The sequence below is a fragment of the Pelodiscus sinensis genome, chromosome 10, assembly GCF_052426305.1.
Source record: "Pelodiscus sinensis isolate ZL-2025 chromosome 10, ASM5242630v1, whole genome shotgun sequence".
Lineage (NCBI taxonomy): Eukaryota > Metazoa > Chordata > Testudines > Trionychidae > Pelodiscus > Pelodiscus sinensis.
In genome coordinates, this window is record NC_143061.1 from 50,822,373 (window position 1) to 50,844,899 (window position 22,527).

At 47.8% G+C, this 22,527-nt stretch overlaps 2 protein-coding genes across 7 annotated transcripts in view; one reads left to right on the forward strand and one right to left on the reverse strand.

Annotated features, from left to right (window-relative positions):
* Positions 1 to 603: 603 nt before the first annotated feature.
* On the reverse strand, positions 604 to 1,997 carry SFT2D3 (SFT2 domain containing 3). The gene has a single exon (XM_075937446.2). The coding sequence runs from the start codon at positions 1,920 to 1,922 to the stop codon at positions 1,269 to 1,271; it is 654 nt and encodes a 217-aa protein (XP_075793561.2). The 5' UTR covers positions 1,923 to 1,997; the 3' UTR covers positions 604 to 1,268.
* Positions 1,998 to 8,566: 6,569 nt separating this feature from the next.
* The window catches only part of LIMS2 (LIM zinc finger domain containing 2), a 47,188-nt gene continuing 33,227 nt past the window's right edge, over positions 8,567 to 22,527 (forward strand). The window contains exon 1 of one of the 6 annotated variants that reach the window (XM_075937442.2): positions 8,567 to 8,726. In XM_075937442.2, coding sequence (XP_075793557.1) covers positions 8,716 to 8,726 — 11 coding nt within the window. In that variant the 5' untranslated portion in view covers positions 8,567 to 8,715. Of the gene's footprint in view, positions 8,727 to 8,937; positions 9,081 to 16,011; positions 16,859 to 16,890; positions 17,242 to 22,527 lie in introns of those variants that run through there. The other 5 variants (XM_075937441.2, XM_075937445.2, XM_075937444.2 and 2 more) reach the window with 5 other exon arrangements.

A 22,527-nucleotide genomic window follows, 5' to 3' on the forward strand; every position in this document is an offset into this window, starting at 1 on the left:
GAAAAGGACAAATCACATTTCAGAACATAAAACATCTTGTGCATCCCCCTCCTGTTCTGAAATGTGATTTGTCCTTTTCATGTGTTCATTTTTTTAAATTGTATCCTTTGGTATATATGGTTGTGACTATTTTCTTCCACTATTTGATCTGAGGAAGTGGGTCTGGCCCACGAAAGCTCATCATCTAATATACCATCTTGTTAGTCTTTAAAGTGCTACATTGTCCTGCATTTTGCTTCAGTATTTAAAAAGAAACCTAACTTTTGTCCCAACATGGAGGGGTGAGGCAGTTTGGACTATATACATGAAACTCAAACAATACACACACAGCCAGTTTATTATTAAATGAATATTTGTACCCAAGTTTTCCTATGGAAGCACCTGGCATCAGCACATCCCAAGCTGGATGGATCTGCAAGGTTCAGAAATATAGATGTTTTTATACTAAGGGTACACTCTAGGACTGACAATACTCTTGGCTCAATATTCTTACTCTCACTGAATTGGCCACTTAGCCCTAATTCTTGATGTAGAAATTTGGTAATCCTGCCACATATGGCACAGAACAGACTCCAGGATACTGTTTATAAAGCTCACTTTGCACTGATCAGGCAAAACCTTTTCTGAGAAGCTATTACAGCTTCTGTGCCATCCTAAGTACATTTCTGGGCCTTGTTTTAACTATCACCACACATGCAGTTTTAGGATTTTAGTTGCACTGATCAAAGACAGGAGAGAAAAACTGTTCCACAGCTCAATCCACATTGGTCCTTGGAGAAGAGGGAAGATTTTTTTTTTCTTCTTTGGCAGGTTTCACTCTGGTTCACTGACAAGTCTAACTTTTTCCCAGCCTTTCCCCTGTAGGCCTTCTCAGGTACAGCCAAGTGTCCTTGCGCTGTTCATGTCTCTCCTGAGGAGATACAAAGTTTCCAAGTGCCTCCCTCGCCACAGCAAGCTGGGTGCGCAGGAGGAACCTGCCTTTAAACAGGGCCAGGAGTGTTGGGGAGGGGACACAGGCTGTGTCAGAGCCAGCTGGGGCCGCTCCCCCCCGCCAGAGCAACATGACACACCCCCCCCTGCGGAGGCAGCCTCACGAGCTGGGACCCTGGCGGCTTGTGGCCCAGGGCCCTGCGTTCGGAACGGCCGTTGCCCAGCCAGGGAACTGGCTCCTCCGCCATGGACGATCAGCCTCACGAGACAGCAGCAAAGATCCTTCCTGGGGCGGGGAGGCTCTGCTGGTCCCCCCCCCGGGTCTGCTCGGCGCCCCCTCACACGGGCAGCGCTTTGGAGACGCGGCGCCGCACGAAGCCGCCCAGGAGGCCGCTCAGGTAGCGCAGGCCGGCGGAGCCCCCGGGCAGCAGGGCGAGCAGGCAGCCGGCGATGGCGGCGAGCTGGGCGGCGGCGCCGAGCGCGGTGAGCAGGGTGCTGCGCAGGCCGAGCGCGGCGTAGAGGGTGAAGGCCAGCGCGCCCACGTAGAGCAGGGAGCCGCGGCTGGGCTCCCGCAGGAGGCGGCTCGGGCCCCGCAGGAAGCCGGCGGCGCCCAGCGCGAAGGCCGAGCCCAGCGACCAGAGCAGCGCGAACTTGCGGGCGCGGAGCAGCAGCAGCGGCGCGTAGAGCGCGGCCAGGCCGAAGCAGAGCGCGGCCAGCGCCAGGCACAGCCCGCTCCCCACCAGCCGCTGCCAGCGCGACAGCCCCGGCAGCCACGGGTCCGGCTCGGCCGCCCAGGGCCACGGGCCGGCCGCCGGGGCGGCGGAGGCAGCGCGGCCCGCGAAGAAGGGGCTCAGCCGGTCCAGCCACGTCCCGCCTTCGGCATCGGCCGCGTCCGGCGCCGGCCGCGAGGAACTCGGGGCGGCCGGGCCGGGGCCGCCGGCGGCCTTAGACTGAGCGAGGTACTCCTGCAACTGCCGGTTCAGGTCCGCCATCTTGGGGCGGGGAGACCCGGATGTGAACGCTGGCGCTGGGGGGGAACAGGTTGCTGTTCGCCGCCCTCAAAGAAGCGCGACTACATCCGGGTTACGAGCATGGGGGGAGGAGGAGAGAGGGACGCGCCTTAAAGCGCGTTATGATGTCACATGTCCCGCCCAGTCACATGACTTTTCTCGCTGCCCAGTGAAATGGCCTAAAACTGAGAGGTGGGGGCTAGTTCCTAGGGGGGAGTTCAGCGCGTGCTGCCAAGGCCCCTCCCGTTACCGCGCGCGCCCTGCGCTTCTCTCGGCCTCTTGGGTGTGGCCGTTGCGCGGGCGGGGCCAGCAGTGCCCCGCCCCGCCCCGTTTTTCTGTCACACTCAAAGGGCGGGTCTCTGGGCTGCTCGCTGCCGGGGGGCGGGAGGAACCGCAGAAGAGCGCTCGGGCACGTGTCGCTCCCGCGTAGCCAGGCCTAGTTCAGCCAGAGGGACGCTGGGATTTTGCCAAATGGTGAAAAAAACAAGACCTGAAATCCAGAGCGTGTAGCGCTTCTCCCAGCTCCAAACCTCTCGCCTGGAGCGCGCATCCTGCAGCCCAGCCCTCCGCCCGGGCCCCAACCCACCATCCCATCCCAGAGACCCTCGCTCCCTGACTCTTACAAGGCAGGGTCAAGTGGAACAGGACTTGGATCCATTCTAGGTGCAGGAAACCTCCGAGATGTGGCTGCCCGAGTTGTGACCCCCTGCACTTACAAAAATGGTTCTAAGTGCAAAAGGGGCTGAACCCCCCCCCCCCAACTTATGTCCTCGGCCTGCATTTACGATGGTGCACAACACCTATCATAAATGAGGATTCGAGTCATGATGCCCCTGAATTGCGACACTTCCCCAGGAACTGATCGTGTCGCAAGTTGGGGGCTGCCTGTACCTCCAAAAATTATACAAACATGCCCCTCTGCCCTCAACCATCCCTGTGAGTCCCCTGGATACTTAGGAGGCACTCCCCCATGAACTGCATCCTAGAACACTCAAGGAACTGACACAGGAGGTAGCTGAGCCCTTAGCTATAATTTGTTGCTTGATCTAAGATTACGTGTTAATTTCTAATTACCACCTTTAGGGTTGACATGATAGACAAACCACTTGCTGGGCTACACATCTTTGAAAAATCATAGAAGTCAGGAGAGATTCCAGAAGACTGGAAAGGGGAAATATAGTGCCCATCTATAAAAAAGGAAATAAAAACAACCCAGGAAACTACAGACTAGTCAGTTTAAGGTCCATGCCAGGGAAGATAATGGAGCAAGCAATTAAGGAATTCATCTGCAAACCTCTTGAAGATAATAAGGTGATAGGTAACAGCCAGCATGGATTTATAAAGAACAAGCCACAGCAAACCAATCTGGTAACTTTCTTTGATAAGATAAGTCCTGTGGATAAGGGAGAAGCAGTGGATGTGGTTAAATATTGGTTAACCAATATTAATTGAACAGTCGATTAACCTCATTAATTCTTATTGGTTAGTCGACTATTCTCTAGTCCCTGGCAGCGCCTGTCCAGGGGTAAGTGGTCTGACCTCCCAGACCCGGCATGAGCCAGAACTGAGCCAGACAGCCTGCCTGCTTGGCTCCTAATACACTTTAAATGCAGAGCCACAGTGGAGGTAGGTCCAGGACCCAGTGCAAGCCAGGACTGAGCTGGGCTGCTGGCTAGCCTGCTAAAAAAATTATTGGCAGGGGAGGGGGGAATATGTGTAATCTATAGCATTAACCTATAAATTTTTGCTTAATCGACCATGCTATTACATCCCTAACCTAGACTTTAGTAAAGCATTTGATGTGGTCTTGCATGACATTCTTATTAATAAACTAGGGAAATTCAACCTAGATGGGGCTACTTTAAGGTGGGTGCATAACTGGCTGGATAATCTTTCTCAGAGAGTGGTTATTAGTTCAGAGTATTGCTGGAAGGGAGTTCTGTTTTGGGACTGATTCTTTTCAATATCTTCATCAACGATTTAGATATTGGCATAGAGAGTATGCTTATTAAGTTTGCAGATGATACAAAGCTGGGTAGGTTGCCAGTCTAGACGCACCCTATGGCTACATCTAGACTGGCATGATTTTCCGGAAATGCTTTTAACGGAAAAGTTTTCCATTAAAAGCATTTTCAGAAAAGAGCGTCTAGATTGGCGCGGAGTTTGTGTTATAACAATGCGCTTTTGTGGAAAAGCGTCCGTGCCAATCTAGAATAGTGATAGAAATGTAGCCGTGTTAGTCTGGGGTAGCTGAAGCAAAATGCAGGACAATGTAGCACTTTAAAGACTAACAAGATGGTTTATTAGATGATGAGCTTTCGTGGGCCAGACCCACTTCCTCAGATCAAATAATGTAGCCGTGTTAGTCTGGGGTAGCTGAAGCAAAATGCAGGACAATGTAGCACTATCTACAGTGCTACAATGTAGCCAATCTAGATGCGCTTTTCCGCAAAAAAGCCCCGATCGCCATTTTCGCGATCGGGGCTTTTTTGCGGAAAACAAATCTGGACTTTTGCCCGAACGGGAGCAGCATAGTATTTCCGCAAAAAGCACTGATTTCTTACAGTAGGAAGTCAGTGCTTTTGCGGAAATTCAAGTGGCCAGTGTAGACAGCTGGCAAGTTTTTCCAGAAAAGCGGCTGATTTTCTGGAAAAACTGGCCAGTCTAGACACAGCCTATGAGTCTATGAGTCTATCGTCAGAGGCAAAGGAGAACAATTTTTCTCCCTCCTTGTAACACCATTTTAGATACTTGAACACAACTATCCCTGCTTTGGACCAGCTTGTTTATGTGCTCCAGGATATCCAGTGAATCCTCTATAGAGGTCTGTTTTCCTATCTCACCCAGAAATTACTTCAACAGGCATCCTTGAAACATACAGGCTAGCAGCCTATAGCCCCAGTCTGCAGCTGGATGCCTTCAGGAGCAGTTCCCTTTCAGACTCAGTAGCCCTCAGGTGTGAGATATCGGCTAAAGTCACCAGTTCCTATAGAAAACAGTTCCAGTATTCAGTTCAGTTGCTCCATCTGCATAGTAGGCTCATGCCTGTGAGCTATCCTTTTTACTTCCTGAACACTGACAGGCACTCAGGGCCATACTCATCATGGATGGACCATGCTCTGCGAATCACTGGAAGTGAGCAGGTGGTGCTTGCAACTTGTGTGAATAAAGGAGAGTGAGTTCAGTATCCCAAGTTTTCATTTAACTAGTGAACGCACTCACAATATAACCTCTCTCCACTGTATCTTTTGCAACTGGAAATAGGGCCTTGACTTTGAGGGTCTCCATTCACACCAGCAAAGCAATGCAGCTAGACAAGAAGATGAAGGGAGAGGATGTGGGATATGTTAAAAGAGATCCCGCAAGCCTCTGCTGCTTTGGATACCACGCCACAGGGCTTGGAGGATCATCCTCACAGACAGCATGGCCAGGGACAGTGCAGAGAGGAGAAAGTAACAGGAAAAAGGGGGACAAAGAGCAAGAGATGCTAGTGCTTCTCAAGCAGCAAACAGATAAGCTGCAGATTCTTGTTGACTTTTCAAGTGCACATTTCCATGCTTGCTTCCTTCTGCAGCCCATAGAAAACTGCATTCTGGGACGTCCCTCCATCCTCCTCCCTGACACATTCCATCTGGCTTTGTGGGTCACTGTACTACTGTGGAGAGGGATGAGGGGAAGGAATACACAGTCACAGTCAAACATACACTGACCTGCGAAAGACATGGTTGGTGTACATTTCTGAAATCAAAATGATTGTTTTTCCCTGTGAAAATTCTTTCCTCTATCTATTGTGCTTTATTCAGTTATAAATGTGTCTGCATTTGTCTGGAATCAAAGTTCATTTCTGGAAACTTATTTCATCTTTATCAATTCACAACACATGTAGGCTGGGGCTGATGTTATTCACAGAAAACAGCAATATGTGCATTTGCAATGTGATATTACTACACACAGAGTACTCATTAGAAGGTTCATATGAGGGTGCAAAAGAGCAATGCCAAGTAGAGTACACTACTGCAACATGCATCACTGTGGCCCACTAGTGAAAGGGTTTTTCATAGCCTCTTTGAGCTGGATAGCTTCACGTTAAACTCTTTTTGTAGCTCTGGTATCCAGCTACTCAAAATCAGCAGATAACTGGTCTGCCTTTGTCCCATGGAAACTTTTCCCCCTTTGCTTCACAGATATTATGCAGGGCACAGGAGGCAGCTAGAACCATTGTGATATTTTTCTTACTGAAGTCCAACCTTGTGAATAGACAGCACCAGCAACCTTTCAAATAGCTGAAGGCACATTCAGCTGATATCCTGCTGCCTGGCTGGAGTGCAGGGGAGCAGGCAAGCCCTGGCACCACTGTCCAGCCGAAGTGGAGGGGAGCAAGTGCTGGCACCCAGGTCCCTTTCCCTGGTTGGTTTGCCAGGCGGGCCTGGGTGGAAAGAAATCCCCCACAGCCCACTCAGTCCCACCTGTAGCTGTGTCACTGCAATGGAGGGCCGGGGCAAGGTTGGCACACACATCTAGGACTGGGGCCTTGTGCATCCAGTGTTCTGCAGTGTCTGCTCATCACCTCAATCCTTCATAATGATGTGGTCCCATCTGTAGGTGCTTGTTTCTGGGGTCCAGAACCAGTGCTCCACCATCTGAAGCTGCTCCTTGAATGCCAATGAACTTTGATTGGTCTCTTTTTATGTCCCGCAGCAATTGTCTAAGAAGTGTCTATGGAATTATCATGGTGTCTGTGGCTCCTCAGGTGGCTCTGCAACAATAGTGCAGGATCTGATGCCCTTTGCCTGCAATCTCATCATAACAGTGCAACGCTCTGCAGGATCCATGCTTCTGACACAGATGGTGGACAGCGAGGACACATGCATGTATTTGGAAAAGTGCAAAACATTATGAAATGCAGATGAGATGGGATGGAGAACATTGCATTATGGGATATTGAGACATTGCAAAACCTTCTGAAAACACCACGCTGGTGGTGAGTTGTACAATGAAATAGATACCCGTGGCACACTGTTCTTTGCATTGATGCAGTCACTGTCAGCAAACTGCCAGCACAAAGAGCATAGTGTGGACATACAAAAGTGATTTAATTACAGTGGCAGCTGTTTGCCAATGTAACTTAGCTCTGGGGAAATGGGACAGGGCGCCCTGGCTTGCTGCCTTTCATACCACCACTGCCCACCTCCACCCCTGTATGAGCTACCAGTCCGATTCTGCCCAGAGGGTCGCTCTGAGGTAGCTTACCTGAAGTACCTGTGTAAAAGTGTAGGAAGCAGGACTATTTCCCTGCCTGCTGAGGTGTGGGGGTGTTAGCTCCCTGAGAGGCTGGAGTGGAGTAGCATCAGTGATTGGGCTGGTAGGACCCAGGCAGGGCAGTGCTGTGCACCCCTGAAGGGCCACACTCCGGGTGGAGGAGCCCTCAGTTTCCTCTTTATTTTTGTGGACCTCATTTCCCTACCCTCCTCTGAACTCTCCCATCCCTCCTCCCAGTGATCAACTAACTATATGCGGTGTTGCCAATGTAATAGCTTTTCAATCCTCCTTGTAAATTCAAACACCTCCCTCTATTTTCCATTCTTGGAGAAAACACTGTACGGATCCAATTACCTCTATGGAGAATGTAAAATGCTATCAAATCAGCATTCCCCACACAGATGCTCAGAGTTGCCCAATGGAGTCGGGAGACTTGCAAGTTAAGCGTGCAGCTTTGGAGGGGAGCCTCTGTCATTATCCCTGTTGGCATAGCAATTCCTTTCATGTGGCATCAGTTGATTTGGAAAAAAAAAAAAGTGTGACTTCTTGGAGGAGGGAATTGGGATTATGGCAGCTGGTAGACTCTGCCTGCTTTCCAATTATTTGGTTCTAGAAGGGCAAAATCCCCTCACAGCCCTCCTAGTGCGGGGTTCTCAAACCCCTCAGGCCATTAAATGTAGATGATTGTCATGGAGTACAGTTTGGAAACTGACTCTGTGCTTAGCATCCTGGGGTGCATGTGGGAAGATCTCCACCCTCCCCTCCCTCCCCCCTGACGTGGGCTATATTTTCCTGGGCCAGTAGTGCTAGGTCAGGCTTGAATGGAGTTGGATGGGGGAGCCGCTGTTCCAGGCTGGGGAGAGAAGCCTTCTCACTGAGAAGAGTGTGTGCTGGGGGGGGGGGAAGCAGTTTGATCTCTGGGACGTGCTGTGGGTTTGTGTTCCAGATTCTTCCCCCATGGGGAGAGGGGTTGAGCCTGGAGATGCGCCTGCCATAGGAGGGGGTTTGATTCCTGGGGTGACTGGGGGCAAATCTTCACTTGAGTTGCTCCCTGGGGTGACTGGGGGCAAATCTTCACTTGAGTTGCTCCCTGGGGTGGCTGGTTCCCGAGGGATGCCTTGGGGCGGGGTGTTGATTCCTGGGGGGCGTCTCCCCGGGGGATTGAGCTGGCTCCTGGAGGGATGTTCCCCGGGGAAGCTCCTGGAGGGATGTTCCCCGGGGAAGCTCTTTATCCTGGGGGTGGGCTGGTCCTGGGGGCGCCTCCCCTTCTCCCCGGAGGCGGGCTCAGCCCCCGCCGTCTCCTCATTTCATTCCCTTTCTAGGAAATGTATGTGCGGGGCCGGCGGGGCTGCCCGGAGCCAGCGGGGCGGCTCCCGCCCACGGGGGGCTCCAGGAGGGGCCGAGGGAGGCCGCCGCCGGGCGGGGCGGGGTTTCTGCAGGGCTGGCCGCCGGCTCTCGCTCCTCCGGCCGGTGACAGGGGCAGGCGCTGGGTCCGGCGGCCGGGCCAGGGGCCGCCATGACGGGCAGGTAACGGAGAGCGGGCCGCGCCCCCCGGGATGGGGTCGGCAGGGGCAGCGTGCGGGGCTCGGCCGGGCCGGGGCGGGCGGGACAGGGCGCCCTGGCTCGCCGCGCCGGCCCTGCCCTCAGGCGCGCTCCGAAGTAGCCGCGCCGCGACACCCGTGGAAACGCGAGCGGGGCTGTGTCCCTGCCGGGGGGACCCGGGCAGCGCTGCGCACCGCCGAGGGGCCGGAGGAGCCCAGAGCCTGGCCGGCTGGAGGCCGCCCCGTGTGCGTGTCGTGGGGCCGGTCGGTGTGTGGAAGTGCCCGGGCCAGGTTCGAGTCCCGGGTGCGGCTCTGGCCGCTGCAGGCGCGTCCCTCAGCTGTGAGTCCCCGGGGTTACTTATTTCAACACACGGGTCACCTCCCGCCAGTGAGGTGCTCGGTCTGACTCCCTTGTGCTGGAGTCTGGGGCCGCCGGCCCGGGGCGGGGGCGAGGTGACCTGCGGGCAGATCTGACAGAAGGAGCCTCTCCCTTCTGCCCTCTGCCTTCACCAGGGCCACACAAGCAGCAGGCTCAGTGGAAAAGCTTCAGAGGGGAGCTGAGTTAGTCTGTACCGGGAATAATTTAAAACCCAGTCAGAGGAGTTAGTGGAAATCTGTGCTAGTGGAAGAGATGAGAACCAGCTTCCCAACTAGGGATGTAAAATCCCAGTTAATCGGTTAAACCTTTGGTCCTTCCTGAGCATCTGTCCACGTCTTGAATAGGGTCGGGGAAAGAGGAGGTAAATCTAGGAAGAATTTAGACTATGAGCCATGCTGATTGTGTGTGATGTTTAAACCCTGTTCCCACGAAGCAAGGATCGTTCAAGGTTAGGGCCAAGAAAAGGGATCTTGGGCTATTTGAAAAAAGGATGTGAGTTTCTTTTTTGGGTTACTGGCGGGATTCTAGGTGGCCCAGCCAAACCAATCCAGTTTGCCAAATCTAGTGATCATGGTAATAAATGAATTAAACCCTTTGGTGCCATTCTCTTGTACATAATCAGAGCCCTGCCTTTTAAGGCATTAGTGTTGTTTTCAGTGCTATGCTGTGACATAAACATAAGGCTTCGTGGAACATTCCAGAGTATACATGCCCCTGTAATGTTGCTGCACTTCCCACCGGTGAGTGCAGTGTCATCTCGCCCCACTCTCATGAGTGTTACTGGCCTGCAATGGGGAGAGTGGAGTGGTGTTGTTCCAGTTGCCACTGCCAGAGAGTATGGGGAGCAGACTCATGCTATGGGCACCAGGCCCCCCGCTAATCCCACTGGGCCACTAATTAGACACTCTGGCCCCTTGCCCCTCCAGCCAACAGCATTGGGGGAGGGACAAATGGCCCCTCAGCCCCCTATCATGAATTGTCAGTGTTTGTATTTATAGTAGTTTCCTCTCCTACCTCCCATCCAGCAGCTGCTGATCTATGGCCACCAGCTCCAAGGATGTTAAAAAGGCTTTTAATTAATTACCTGTGTAACCACTGTAATTTTCAGTGGTTACATGGTTACATGTGGGGTGAGCTAAGCTGGTGCCTGTGGGGAGCCTGTGTGTAGTTGTGAAGGTTAACTGCTGAGCTCAGACTTATTTGTTAACTGTGTACATGGTTGCACTTTCACATCCCTAATATCAGTACCTAAGACAGATAGAAAAGAAAGCATGGCGGAGGGAAAAGAATAGTAACTGAATTTGCATTTTAATAATAGTTCTGCCCTTGTAGTGATGAAAATAACTTTCTGAATATAATTAGCTCCAGTAATTAGGTTTATTTAATTATCCTATTAGTAAAGAATACTCTGGGGAAAATGTCCAATTAATTAAAATTGCAGTAAGAATGAATACATTACACTTAAATTGCATACTCTTTGGGAGCAGGGATGGTCTCTGTTTGTACAGTGCCTAGTACAGTAGAGTCCTGGTTTATAATTGCAGCTCTTACCATGTTTTAATAATACATTCAATATTATTATTATTACTTATTAATAATACATTCAATAAATAATAAAAAATGGTTTGTAATGTAAAAGTATCAAATGTAAATAACTGTTTTTGTTGTATATTGAGCAATGCATTTTCAAATATTACATTTATGATTTATTACAGTGCAGTGTGGAGGAGTCTGCTGAAACAGAATGCAAAAGATTTTGGGATTTGGGGGTCATGAGAGAAAAAAGATAACTGTGGTAAATTGGAATATGTGAATAATAATCTTGACTGCTACTATTTAACTAAATGACTACACTTCTCATTGTATTGGTTTGCTAATCTGTAAAATGAGTATAATTATGAGTTGTCCTATCATTTTATAGTTTACTAAACCTCAGCACATTTAGTTAATCAGTGACAGCCAGAATTGTTCACAAATTCCAGTTTGCGGACAATGTGAAGATTAAAAGGATAACATCAATTTAAAAATTGCCTCTGACTGAAAATACTAGTTATTGTTATAAGAAACATCCCAAGATACCTCAAAAGAGAGAGAGTGGAGACGTCTATTTTCTTGATAGCTTGGTTTAAGTAACATGAAATCTCATAATTAAAACTTGTAAAGCAATTTGAGAATCTTAGATGAAATATGCTATGCATGTACTAGGGATGTTGGAGTTTACTCGATTAACTGTTTAACTGATAAACTGATGCTTATCGGGTAATGATATCTAGCTCCCAGGGAGGCGGCTTTGCTGTGCCGGGGCAGCAAAGCCTCCTCTCCAGGAGTCAGGTGGGCAAGGATTGCAGGCTCCACTGGCAGTGAAGCCGCCTCCCCGGGAGCTGGGCCAGCAGGGGCTTTATACTGTAGAGTCTGCAGTGCATGTAACTGTAACTGCTAAGATTTTTAGCAGTTACTCGCTTACCATATTAAATGATTTTTAACATCCCTGGTATGCACGTATACAATATACTGAAGTGTCTAAAGCAATTTCTGAAAGGTCTAGCAAAAGCAAAGAATACCATCTGTCTGATGAAGGTTGTCCTTGAAGAGACATCATATACAGGAAATCTAATCCATTTCCAAATGGCCTCAGGTACTGTGCTTGCCACTTATCCCCTACAATTTTTATCGTGTCTCAATCGCTTTTCCTTCTTTTATTATTTTTTTCCTTCCTGGATGCTGTGTGAAAGAGAAACAGTGAAACACTCCCACAAAATAAGAAACAGTGAAACTGACAATAAACAAAGTAATGTCAAACACACAAAGTAAACAGACTAGAAAATAGATTTGTCTCTTGTTTCTAGCGCTGCAGCTTTAGGTTAGAAAACATATAGGTAAAAACACCTGTGTTCTAGTTATAGTTTTAGCTTTTGTCATTGAAATGGCATCAATAAAGAAAAAGTACACATTTTTTCAACTGCAAATAGGTTCTAAGAAAAGGTGCTTAGTGCATGCTTCTGTGTTATTACTGTAATCGGTATGAGTAAATATCTTTGTCATCATTTTACTTGGGCCCTATTGGGATTTGGATACTCCTCTGTACTTCCTGCAGTCAACACAAAGAAGAACAGCTGTACTTACAGATATGCTCATTCATTCTTCCTAATCCAGTTAGGATAAGAAGCAGGGAGTATATTACTTTCCATGAAAGTATTTTAGTAAGCCAGCTTCTGTCCACAGGCTATTTAATTAACAAGAAAAGGGAGCTATTACTGTGCATGTGATTCTCTTTCTCTTTGTGATGTAATTGCAAGTAAAATGAGTTAGAGTGTGGTGGGGAAGATGGGTAGTGTGAGTGCTTAGCTACTCTTACAGAGCCACAGCCATGCTCTGTAGCACATAGTGAACATATTACCTATGCAGATGGAAACGCTGCTCCCATTGGTGTAGGAAGCCCCCATGTTGACACATCAAATCTATACTAGGGGTTATATCAGTATAACTACATTACTCAAAAGTACAGATTTTTTTTCCCATACCCCTGAGCGACATAGTTATGCTGACATACGTTGGTAGTGTTGAGCAAGCTTTAATTACAACAAGAGTTGTGACTGCAAACAAGAGCAATAATGCGGACTTTGTCTGAATCATGAACAATCACTCTTGGTCTGGCTTTAAAAAAATGCATTTTATTTTTATCTTTCAATCTAAAGCTGTCCTCTGAGGCTAGCTGAGTCAGTTTTAACTCACTGGAAAGTCTTTAGAGATTTATGGATCAGTCATTGAGCTGTTTCCCTTGGTAGCTACTCATCTGTGCCTAAGAGCAGTGTGGCACAGTCTTTGCTTTGGTTTAGTCTCAGAAAGTGATTTGTTAATAAGGTTTTGGCATCAGTCCTGTTTCTTGAAAGTGATCTACAGATGTGGGTATTTGGGAGATCTCGGCTGGAGCCATTTTTGGCCTGTGATGTTCAAAGAAATCCCAAAAACTTTAAAAAAAAATGTAAATCAGTTTGGTCAATTCTGAAGGGTTTATCCTCCCCCTCCATTTGTTTTCTACATTAGAGGTTTAGTTCTGTCTAAGTGTGAAAGACTGTGATGACTGGCAAGCTAGTGAAATAGCGACATTATAAAAGCAGAGAGCGTGAAAGCTGAGTATTTGAGAGGGAAAGGGACTTTTAGTCAGACTGTTCTAAAACACGTTAATTAGTCTTAACATTGAGTTTTAACATTTTGAAAGAAAGAACACACTTGTTAATTATTTGACATGTTCACTCCCAGGTAAAGTTGAACACCCTTAACTAGGGTTACCAAATGGTTTCAACAAAAATACCGGACACACTTGACATTACATCACAATCAACATTACATCTTATTTAGAAAATACCGGACATTAATATTTTCTCAATTTGTTTCCCGAACAGAAAACTCAAATACTGGACTGTCTGGTTCAAAACTGGACACCTGGCAACCCTACCCTTAACTATGTACATCTTCTAAGACATTCCTAGGAGATGCTTCAGCAATACCTGGGAAGATCAGATCTGTCATACCTGATATTTCTGAAGTTAAAAGCAAGCAGAAAACTCCATTTTGAATAAAAAATCAGGTACTCATTATACACTGTAGAGAAGTAAAATGATATAAAAAAAGCACAAGGGCAAGTGAAAAAGCCTCTGTGCAGATCACCTTGTGGTGCACACAGTTTGAAGCCCTTGTTGAAAGGTAGGAGGAACTGAAGATGAGGCTGCTGCTGCTTTCTCATTGAAACTATGATTTTCTTCATCTCTGCTGGCTAACTTAGGGTACGTCTAGACTACCGCGTTTTGTCGACGGAAGTTTTGTCGACAGATACTGTCGACAAAACTTCCGTCGACAATTTGCGTCCAGACACATGGAGTTCTGTCGACAAAGCAAGCCGCTTTGTCGACAGAACTCCGTAGTCTGGACGCAGTGTTACAGGCAATAACACCTTCTGTCGACAGAGTTCTGTCGACAGAAAGTGTTATGCCTCGTAAAATGAGGTATACCAGCGTCGACAAAACCGCGGAGTTCTGTCGACGTTATGTCGACAGAACTCCGCGGTAGTGTAGACGCTGGTATTGTTTTGTCGACAAAAGTCCACTTTTGTCGACAAAACTAGGTAGTCTAGACACACCCTTAGATTCTAGTATAAACCAGGGATGTTAAATATCGCTTAATTGAATAATCGAGTAACCTCATGAATTCTTATCAGTTAGTTGACTATTCTCTAGTCCCCAGGGGTGGGGCTGGCAGCCAGTGCGCTTCGGTCTCACTCCTGAGGAGCCAAGCTCCCCTTGCAGACTGGCTGCCTGTCGCCCAGTGATAAACAGGCAGCAGCACGGGGTGGCAGCAGCCCCTGTTCTGGGGACGTCTGAGCTTCCCGACCTGGTGCGAGCCAAAAATGAGCTTGGCTGCCTGCCTATGTAGCTCCTAATACACTTCAAATGTAGATCCACAGCGGGGGTAGGTCCCAGACCCAGCGCGAGCCAGGACAGAGGCTGCCTGTCTGCCCAGCTCCTAATACACTTTAAATGCAAAGCTGCAGTGGGGTAGGACCCAGACCTGTCGCAAGTCAGGAGTGAGCCGGACTGCTGGCCAGCCTGCTAAAAAATGTACTGGCTGGGGGCGAGGGAGGGAAATGCATGGAGTCTATAGCATTAACCTATAAGCTTTTGCTTATCAGTTAATCGACTACACTATGACGTCCCTAGTATAAACTACAGGTTGGACAGCTCTTATCCGGCACACTGGGGATCTGACCGGTCTTGAACTAGGGAATTTGCTGGACTATAGAATGTTCCCTGCCACTGCCCCCAGCCGCCAGCTCCTAGTGGTGGGGCGGAGGGGAGCGGGTGGACTACTGCCAGCCCCTGCTGGGCTGCCTGCTAGGTTGCTGGCCCCACTGCCTCTTCCCAGGCGGGACTGCCTGCTGTGCTCCAGCAGCTCGCACTGCTGCGGGCTGTCATAGGCTCTGGCCCCGCGCTGCCACAGACTGGCTCTGGCCTTGGTTGGGCTGCCAGGGGCTGCCGAGGGCTCAGTCTCTGGTCCCAGCCCCACAGCAGCCCATGGACTCTGGCCCTGCTTTCACAGTCTGTCCAGGGCTCCAACCCCATGCTGTGGCGGGCTTCTGGGGCTGCCGCCAGCCCCCGTCCCACTGCCATGGGCTGCCAAAGGCTCGGGCTCCTGTTCCATAGCAGCCCACAGTCTCTGACCCCTTCCACAGGCTGTCCAGGGCTTCAGACCGATCCTGCGCTGCTGAGGGATGCCATGACCCAGCCCCAGTGCTGTGGGCTTCTGGGGGCTGCTGCCAGCTCCAGCCTCACTGCTGGGGGCTGATGCCAGCCTCAGCCTCTACCCCCTCCCATTGCTTCAGCCCAGCCTCTCCTGATTGCCCTCCTGCCACTGGGCTACCGGGATTCTCTGATCCAGGAACATCCAGGGTCCATGTTGTTGGACTAGAGAATTCCGGTTTTGGGAGGTGCAACCTGTACTTCCCTCATCTGTTTTAATATCAGAAAGGACCATTGTTGGTCATTCCCTGTTAAACAGTTGTGCAAATCATTCCGCTCGTTGTATTATTTCTAAAGTTTTCCAGGTTGTAAATATGACTTACTTAATCTCTCATTACTGCCTTGAAAATCCCGTTTTTGCCTGCATAATTTATTGTAAAATAAATAGCCAAGGATTACAATGGCCGTTGGATTGATTTTCTTGGACTGTGCTACTTCTGATGGGATGATATTTTGGCCTGGACGTGCCTGCCATCCTCTACTCAGTTCCTTTAAGGAATCGACTTTTATTGTTTCAGATTTTTTTTCAAGACCCATTTATGTAATGTGATCCTCTCTTCCTTTAGGGGGTGGGAGGCAGGAGCCATGCAAAGGGTGGGCGCCTGGCTGAAACCCTGCACAGTTACTAGCAGAGCCAGTGCTCTGGAGGCTGGAATGTCAAGTATGTTCCTTTTCTCAACTTCCTGATCTTACACAGCATGCAACTTTTGGAGACTGGAGTTTATCTGGAGAGCAAGAATCTTCATGCTTTCACTGTTGGGGGGATGCGTTATACACCTGGAGTGAAGGGTTCTGCTGATTGCAACACCCTTCCTCATATTGTGTAATGCATGCTCTCGCAGGGGACTAGAGTAGCCGGGATCTGATGATAGCCTGCAGTAAAGGACAGAGTTGTTTGCTTGGAGATCACTGACCTCGTTTGCATTTCTTCTGTGTTTCTTTTCTGGTTTGATTGAGAAGCTTTATTGGTTTAAGTGGATGAGTTACTTGAAGAATGAGATTTTTAAATTCATGTCTTGGAAAATGGAGCAGTTGTAGATTCAGTGTGCAAATCTGACACAGAATTAATCTCTGATGCTGCTCCTACCCACTGCCTTCAGTAGGGTCATACCAGTGGGATACAGGAAAGAAAGAAAATCTGATTTGTTCGACTTGTAAGAGCATGGTGGATAATGTGTAAGAAGCAGCAGCAGTCTACTTGTCTTGATTTAGCACTTTTGAGAACTAAACGAAACTCCCAGAAGGAAAGTGACTCACTGAATTTTCAGTGCTTTTGTTCTCTCCAGTTGTCTTTCTGCACTCCCCTTCAGTGGCATTGGGTACTATGGCTGGCATGAGACTTCGGGGGCTGGCATCTTCTAAGCTTTACCAACGCCGGCAGGATCGGCTGAGTGGCACAGGGTCACTCCTGAAAGACGAGACACAGGCAACAGCTGGGATACCTGGGTAGGTCTCTGAGACAAAGGAAATGGGATTATTGGAATGTTTCATAAGGCTCCATACACTTCTTTTGAAGCAGGCGATGTCTACAGACAGGCTCCGATTAGTGTATTTTTATTTCCGGACAGTTTTGAAGAAAAAGGGTTCCCTGGCTCAGAGGCTTTCAGTTTGTAACAATAACAGGAAAGCAGCAATGGCGAACCCTTCCCATTTGGAGCACCATACAAGGATCTTCAGACTCAACAGTGCTTCTGGTCTTTCTTGCTATTAGTGAGGGCTGAAGGCACTGTGCGAGAACAAGGACCTACTGTAAAATGCTAAGTCATTTTAAATACTGAAAAGGTCCTATGGTAGAAAATAAAAGCGAATGTGAATTGAAGCTAGAAAGGGTAAGAAAATCATCATTTTGCTTGTTAATATATTTTCATAATATAACTTAGTAACAAAGTTACAGTTAAATACAGTACATAAGTGTAAATTGCAGGGATTATGGCTAGAGAAATTTAGTCAGCGGTTCTCATCAAGGTTACATGTATTCCTAGGAGTACTCAGCAGTCTTCCAGGGGATACAGCAACTCATCCAGGTATTTGCCTAGTTTTACAATAGGCCAATGTTAAAAGCTCTAGCAAAGTCAGTGCAAACTAAATTTTCATACAATGACCTGTGTAAACTGCACTGTATACTATACACTGAAATGTAAGTACAATATTCCAATTAATTTATTTTAGAATTATATAGTATTTATATAGAAAAACTAAAGCAAGCATTTTTTCAGGAATAGTGTGCTGTAACACTTCAATATTTTTATTTCTGATTTCGTAAGCAAGTAGTTTTAAAGTGAGGTGAAACTTGGGGTATTCAAGACAGATCAGATTCCTGAATGGGTGTAGTTACCTGGAAAGGTTGAGGGCCACTGGTTTAGTGAAAGGCCATTTGAAGTATTACAGGTTTTGATTACATTTGGACCCAGACACTTTGGTCTCTCATCTTTTCCATTGTCTTTCAAGAATGGAACGTGACTGAAAGCTTGGTCTCCGAAGCTCCAGACAGACACGTGTAGCGAGTGTCAGGAGCTGATAGCAAGTTAGATGAAGGGCGTGAGGTATGTTTACCATTTATAAATAAGGTTTGCAATTGAGGAACTTTGATTAGTATCCATTCTTTTGCCAGTGCTAGACTAGATTACTACAGTGTGTTCTGTAGGTGATTGTCCTTGTGCGCTATTCTTTCTGAAGAGTATGCAGTGTGCATGCTTGCTGAGTGGTAGCTCTCACATGGATACTTATGATTTATAGTCTGTACTACAGGTTACACCTCCAAAAACTGGCACTCTCTGGTCCAGCAGCATCAGGATGCTGCTGGACCAGATTGCCTGGGAGCCTAATGGCATTAGGACCAGCAGCCTGGTTAGGGCTGGGGCTGGGGCCCCCAGCAGCTGGTGACAAGTGGGGGCCAGAGCTCAGTGGCAGCTCCCAGAAGGTGGGCTGGAGCTGCAGTGCCTGGAAGCTCGCAGCAAAGGGGCTAGAGCCAGAGCCCTCACCAGCTTGTGGCAGTGCAGTCTGGGGCCAGAGTCCCTGGAAGCTCGCAACAATGGGACTGGAGCTGGAGCCCTCAGCAGCTCGTGGCAAGCAGGGCCAGGGTCAGAGTCCCCAGAAACCAATAGCAGTGGGGCCGGAGCTGGAGTCTCCAGCAGCCCATGGCAGCACGGGGTAATGGCTGGAGCCTGCAGCAGCCCCACCTAGGCTGGCAGTGGGTTGGGAGGGTGAGGAGGCAGAGGCAGGGGGACAGCTGGGGTGGTAGCAAGCTGTCAGCCCTGAGGACTTAGGGGCTGGTGGCAGAAGACCTCCCCTGATCCCCCAAATTCTCTCATTCAGTGCCAGACCAGGGAGGTCCAACCTTGTCATTTCTAGTTGCCTTTTGGGTGCCGTTCACAACATTGTTTTTGATCTCTGAAGCCAACTATGGTTTAGGACTTTTCTGCCTCTTATGTTTCAATCCAGCATTTGAGATCTATGGGGATACTCGAGAAGAGATTATAATCTGTTGGGGAAAATTACTTTTTGGGCTCTAAATGGCCTCATTTTGTAAGGTTTTTTTTCAGCTGAGAATTCACTTTTGAAGGATACTTTTTGTGATTTCCTTTCGCCTAGAATATAAAAAGCCCCACTAATTAGTGCTCCCTCTTCAGGCAAATGATGTAAGTCCTAAGGCTGTGTTGATATCAGTTGATGATGGTGAACGACAGGTATGTATGTGTAGGCATGACTTTTTTCATATATGTGATAGAATCTCCTAACTGAGCACTGGTATGATCATTTTAGGTCCTTTCAAAATATTTGAGTGCATGTACATTAGAGGACCAAGTGGAAACAGGAAGAATGGTGGATCCTTGCGAACCTTAACACGGTATTTTAGTTATATGTGATAGAAAATGAGAAATACACTCTGTTAAATGAAGTTTATTTAAGATGACCGAAAAGACATTGCGCTGGTTTGAGGGGAATACTGTAAATTAGTGCCCTTTCTGGAAATTTACCAAGCATATTACTATGTTGAGATGGGATGCAATATTGAGTACCTGCTACATGTGCACAGGATCCCTTGTGTGGAATGTAGGACACAGCCATCCCTGTAGTATGTCACTTAAACAGCTGTGTGGCGGCATTTCTCCTGTGGGATAATCATGCAGACATTGCGTTCTCTGAACCCTGCTGGAATGTGTGATGGAGGAGTGGAATTTTCATTTCTTGAACCTCCCACGCGATTAACAGCTGTAGCAGGCAGACAAAGAGATAACAAAAGATCCTGCACTGCCTTTTTATCATGATCTGGCTGTGAACTGCACTGAACACCTTGCTTTGCTTTTTATCCATTGGAGTGAGGATGAGAGGTCATGGAGTGAGACTGAACATGTATCCCTGGTTTAAAGGAAGGGATAACAACATGTGTGCAGTTCCATTTGGGTGCTAGGCCCAGAAGGGAGGGGAAAGGGCCAGGTATGCTAAAAGAAGCACAGTTAACTTGAAGCTAGAGTGACCAGATAGCAAGTGAGAAAAATTGGGACAGAGGGTGGGGGGTAGGGGGGCAATATGCGCCTATATAAGAAAAAGCACCAAATATCAGGACTGTTGATCACCCTACTCAGAACCTAGTCATGTTTGTTTTTTAAAGGAGAGAGTTTAAATCAGTCTGTTTTGTTCTCTCTAGTTGCTGTATGAAGAACCCATGCAAGCAAAAAAGAAAAGTAATTATACAGGGGAAGGATACTTGTGTTGGTTACCATGTTGGCGTAATGTCAGATAAATGGAGAATAATGTTATGGGGAGCTGGGAGATTTTTAGTAGGGAGATATTTCCCCTTATTTTCTTTGTTCTGTTCTGTTAATATGAGTCTCAATCTAGGCAGTACTTTGCTGCTTTTTTATTGCCTTACAACAGTGGTCACCAAGCAGTCGATCGGGATCTACCAGTATATCTCGGAGCCTCTGGCAGGGGATCCTGACGGGCTTGGCAGGACTGCCAGCACTTCACCTGCCCCTCCCCACACGGCGGCACATCTCCTGCCCTTTGCCTTGGAGCTGCCCCTGCTTGTTGTGCAGGGCAGGGGAGGGAGAAGGGGGAGCTGATGTCAGGGTGCCCCCCCTCCCATCCTGTATCCTATCTCCACAGAAGGGATGGGGGGCATGGGACTTGGGATGGAGGGAGTTTGCTGGCTGCTTTTGGGAGTGGTGCAGGGCCAGGGCAGGGGTGAGCCTGCCTTAGCCCCACTGCACCCCCACCCAGAAGTCCCCTCAGGTAAGTAAGGTCCAGCTGGAGCCAGAATCCCGAACCCCTGCCCCAGCCCTGAGCCCCGTGGACCCAAACTCCCTTACAGAGCCTGTACCCTGAAACCTCTCCTGCACCCCAACTCCCTGCCCCAGGCTCAGCTCAGAGCCCCTCGCACACCCCAGATCCCTTAACCCAAGACCAGAGCTCTGCCCCTGCCTGGTGAAAGGGAGGGAAGATGGGGGAAGGAGGAGGATGGAGTGAGCAGGGGCGGGGCCTCGGAGAAGGGTATTTGGGTCTGAGGTAGATCCTAGATTGCACTTCAATTCAAAAAGTGACCTCATGCTTAAAAAGGTTGGAGACCCCTGCCTTACAGCTTTAACTGGCATGATGGTGTCAGTGTGGACCCTTCCAGAGCTTTGCATAATGGCTATCTCTGGTGGAGCAAAACCAGGGCGGATTTTGAGGGGAAGGGTAAAATTCTCTAGTGTATGGGAGGTCCCTCTCTCTCTCCAGGTTCTTATAGCATCCATCACTGTCATCTCTTTCTCACGCTTTCTTTCAACACTTTAAGTCCATCATTTCGGTAACCGCGTTTGGTTCTTTAAAGGATTTGAAACCACAGACAGAGGAATACTTCTTTTTAGGGTCAAACAAAGATTTTTTATTTTTTCTATTTACTTTATAATTAATTTTTCATGTAAATCAATTCACTATTTTTGATTCTTTTAAGACAATAGAATATACAAAGAAAAAGTAGAAAAACAGTACAGTTAAAAAAAAACAAGAAATAATAACTTCTCCTACAGATATACCCTCCTGATTTACCTTTAAACAATTTATGGAGTTAACAAATATATAATACTCACATTAAGAAAGATAGAAGCATTGCTTAGATTCAGGAGATATTCTTTTCTTTATGTTTTTCCTTTTTGGATTTTTTGTTGCAACTTACGACCGGTATTGTTCCCCTTTCAGAGTTTATGTGCAGCAGCGAGATTCAGCGCTGGGGAGGGAGCTCTGGTTAATCAGACCTAGCTTTTTGGATTCGCAACCCGTCCACTCTTGGTCTGTTCCATCCAACCTTATATACCCTGTTTCAGTATTTTGGTACTCCTCCACTTGCCTGACAATTGCCGACGTTAGATTTTTGTTGTCTCATTCTGCCCTTACAAAAACTTTCATCTGCTCCATTTGGGGTAATCAGCACTTTGTTGCATACTGCTGTCTGAGTTACTTACTTCCCTAAAAGCGGGGTTATTGTTGGTCATCCAATCAAATTTTGTTTTTATTTTACATCTCCTGTATCTCACAATGCTGCCTTTCCTTTACACTTACAATTAAACTGGTGTTCATTTGACATATTCTGGGTAGGCCTCAATCCCTTCCTTTCACACATCAGTAAGTTAAAGTGACTTTTCAGACATGTGCAGAGATGGTGAAGATAAACTTTCTTCACCACGAAAGTGAGTGCATCCATCTTTAGTGGTGGGAAATGATTGATGTGAAGCAAAATGTTTTGTTCTATGACAGTACACCAATGTTTTGTTCTGTGATTCTTGTTGCCTCTCCCCCCAATAAAATAAAATCTACTAGTCATAATTTCAAAACAGTCAGTTTCTGCAATGTGCTGTTTTGTGATGGAAATCTCTCTTTGATTTGTAGCAGAGCCATGCCTCTTGTGTACCCTGTTGCTTTGAGATCTATGTCATAACACTAATTACATTGCAGGGGTGTTCTAAAGTAGAGAAATAAAACTGGTTGTGTGGTCAGAGATGCTGTAACTGATTTTTCGCTTGCTCAGCCCCCGGTGTGTAAACATATAACCACTGTAAATTTCAGCAGTTACACATTTACAAAAGTAAACACATTTTAACATCCCTAAGTAGAGTGGCACATAACATGATACT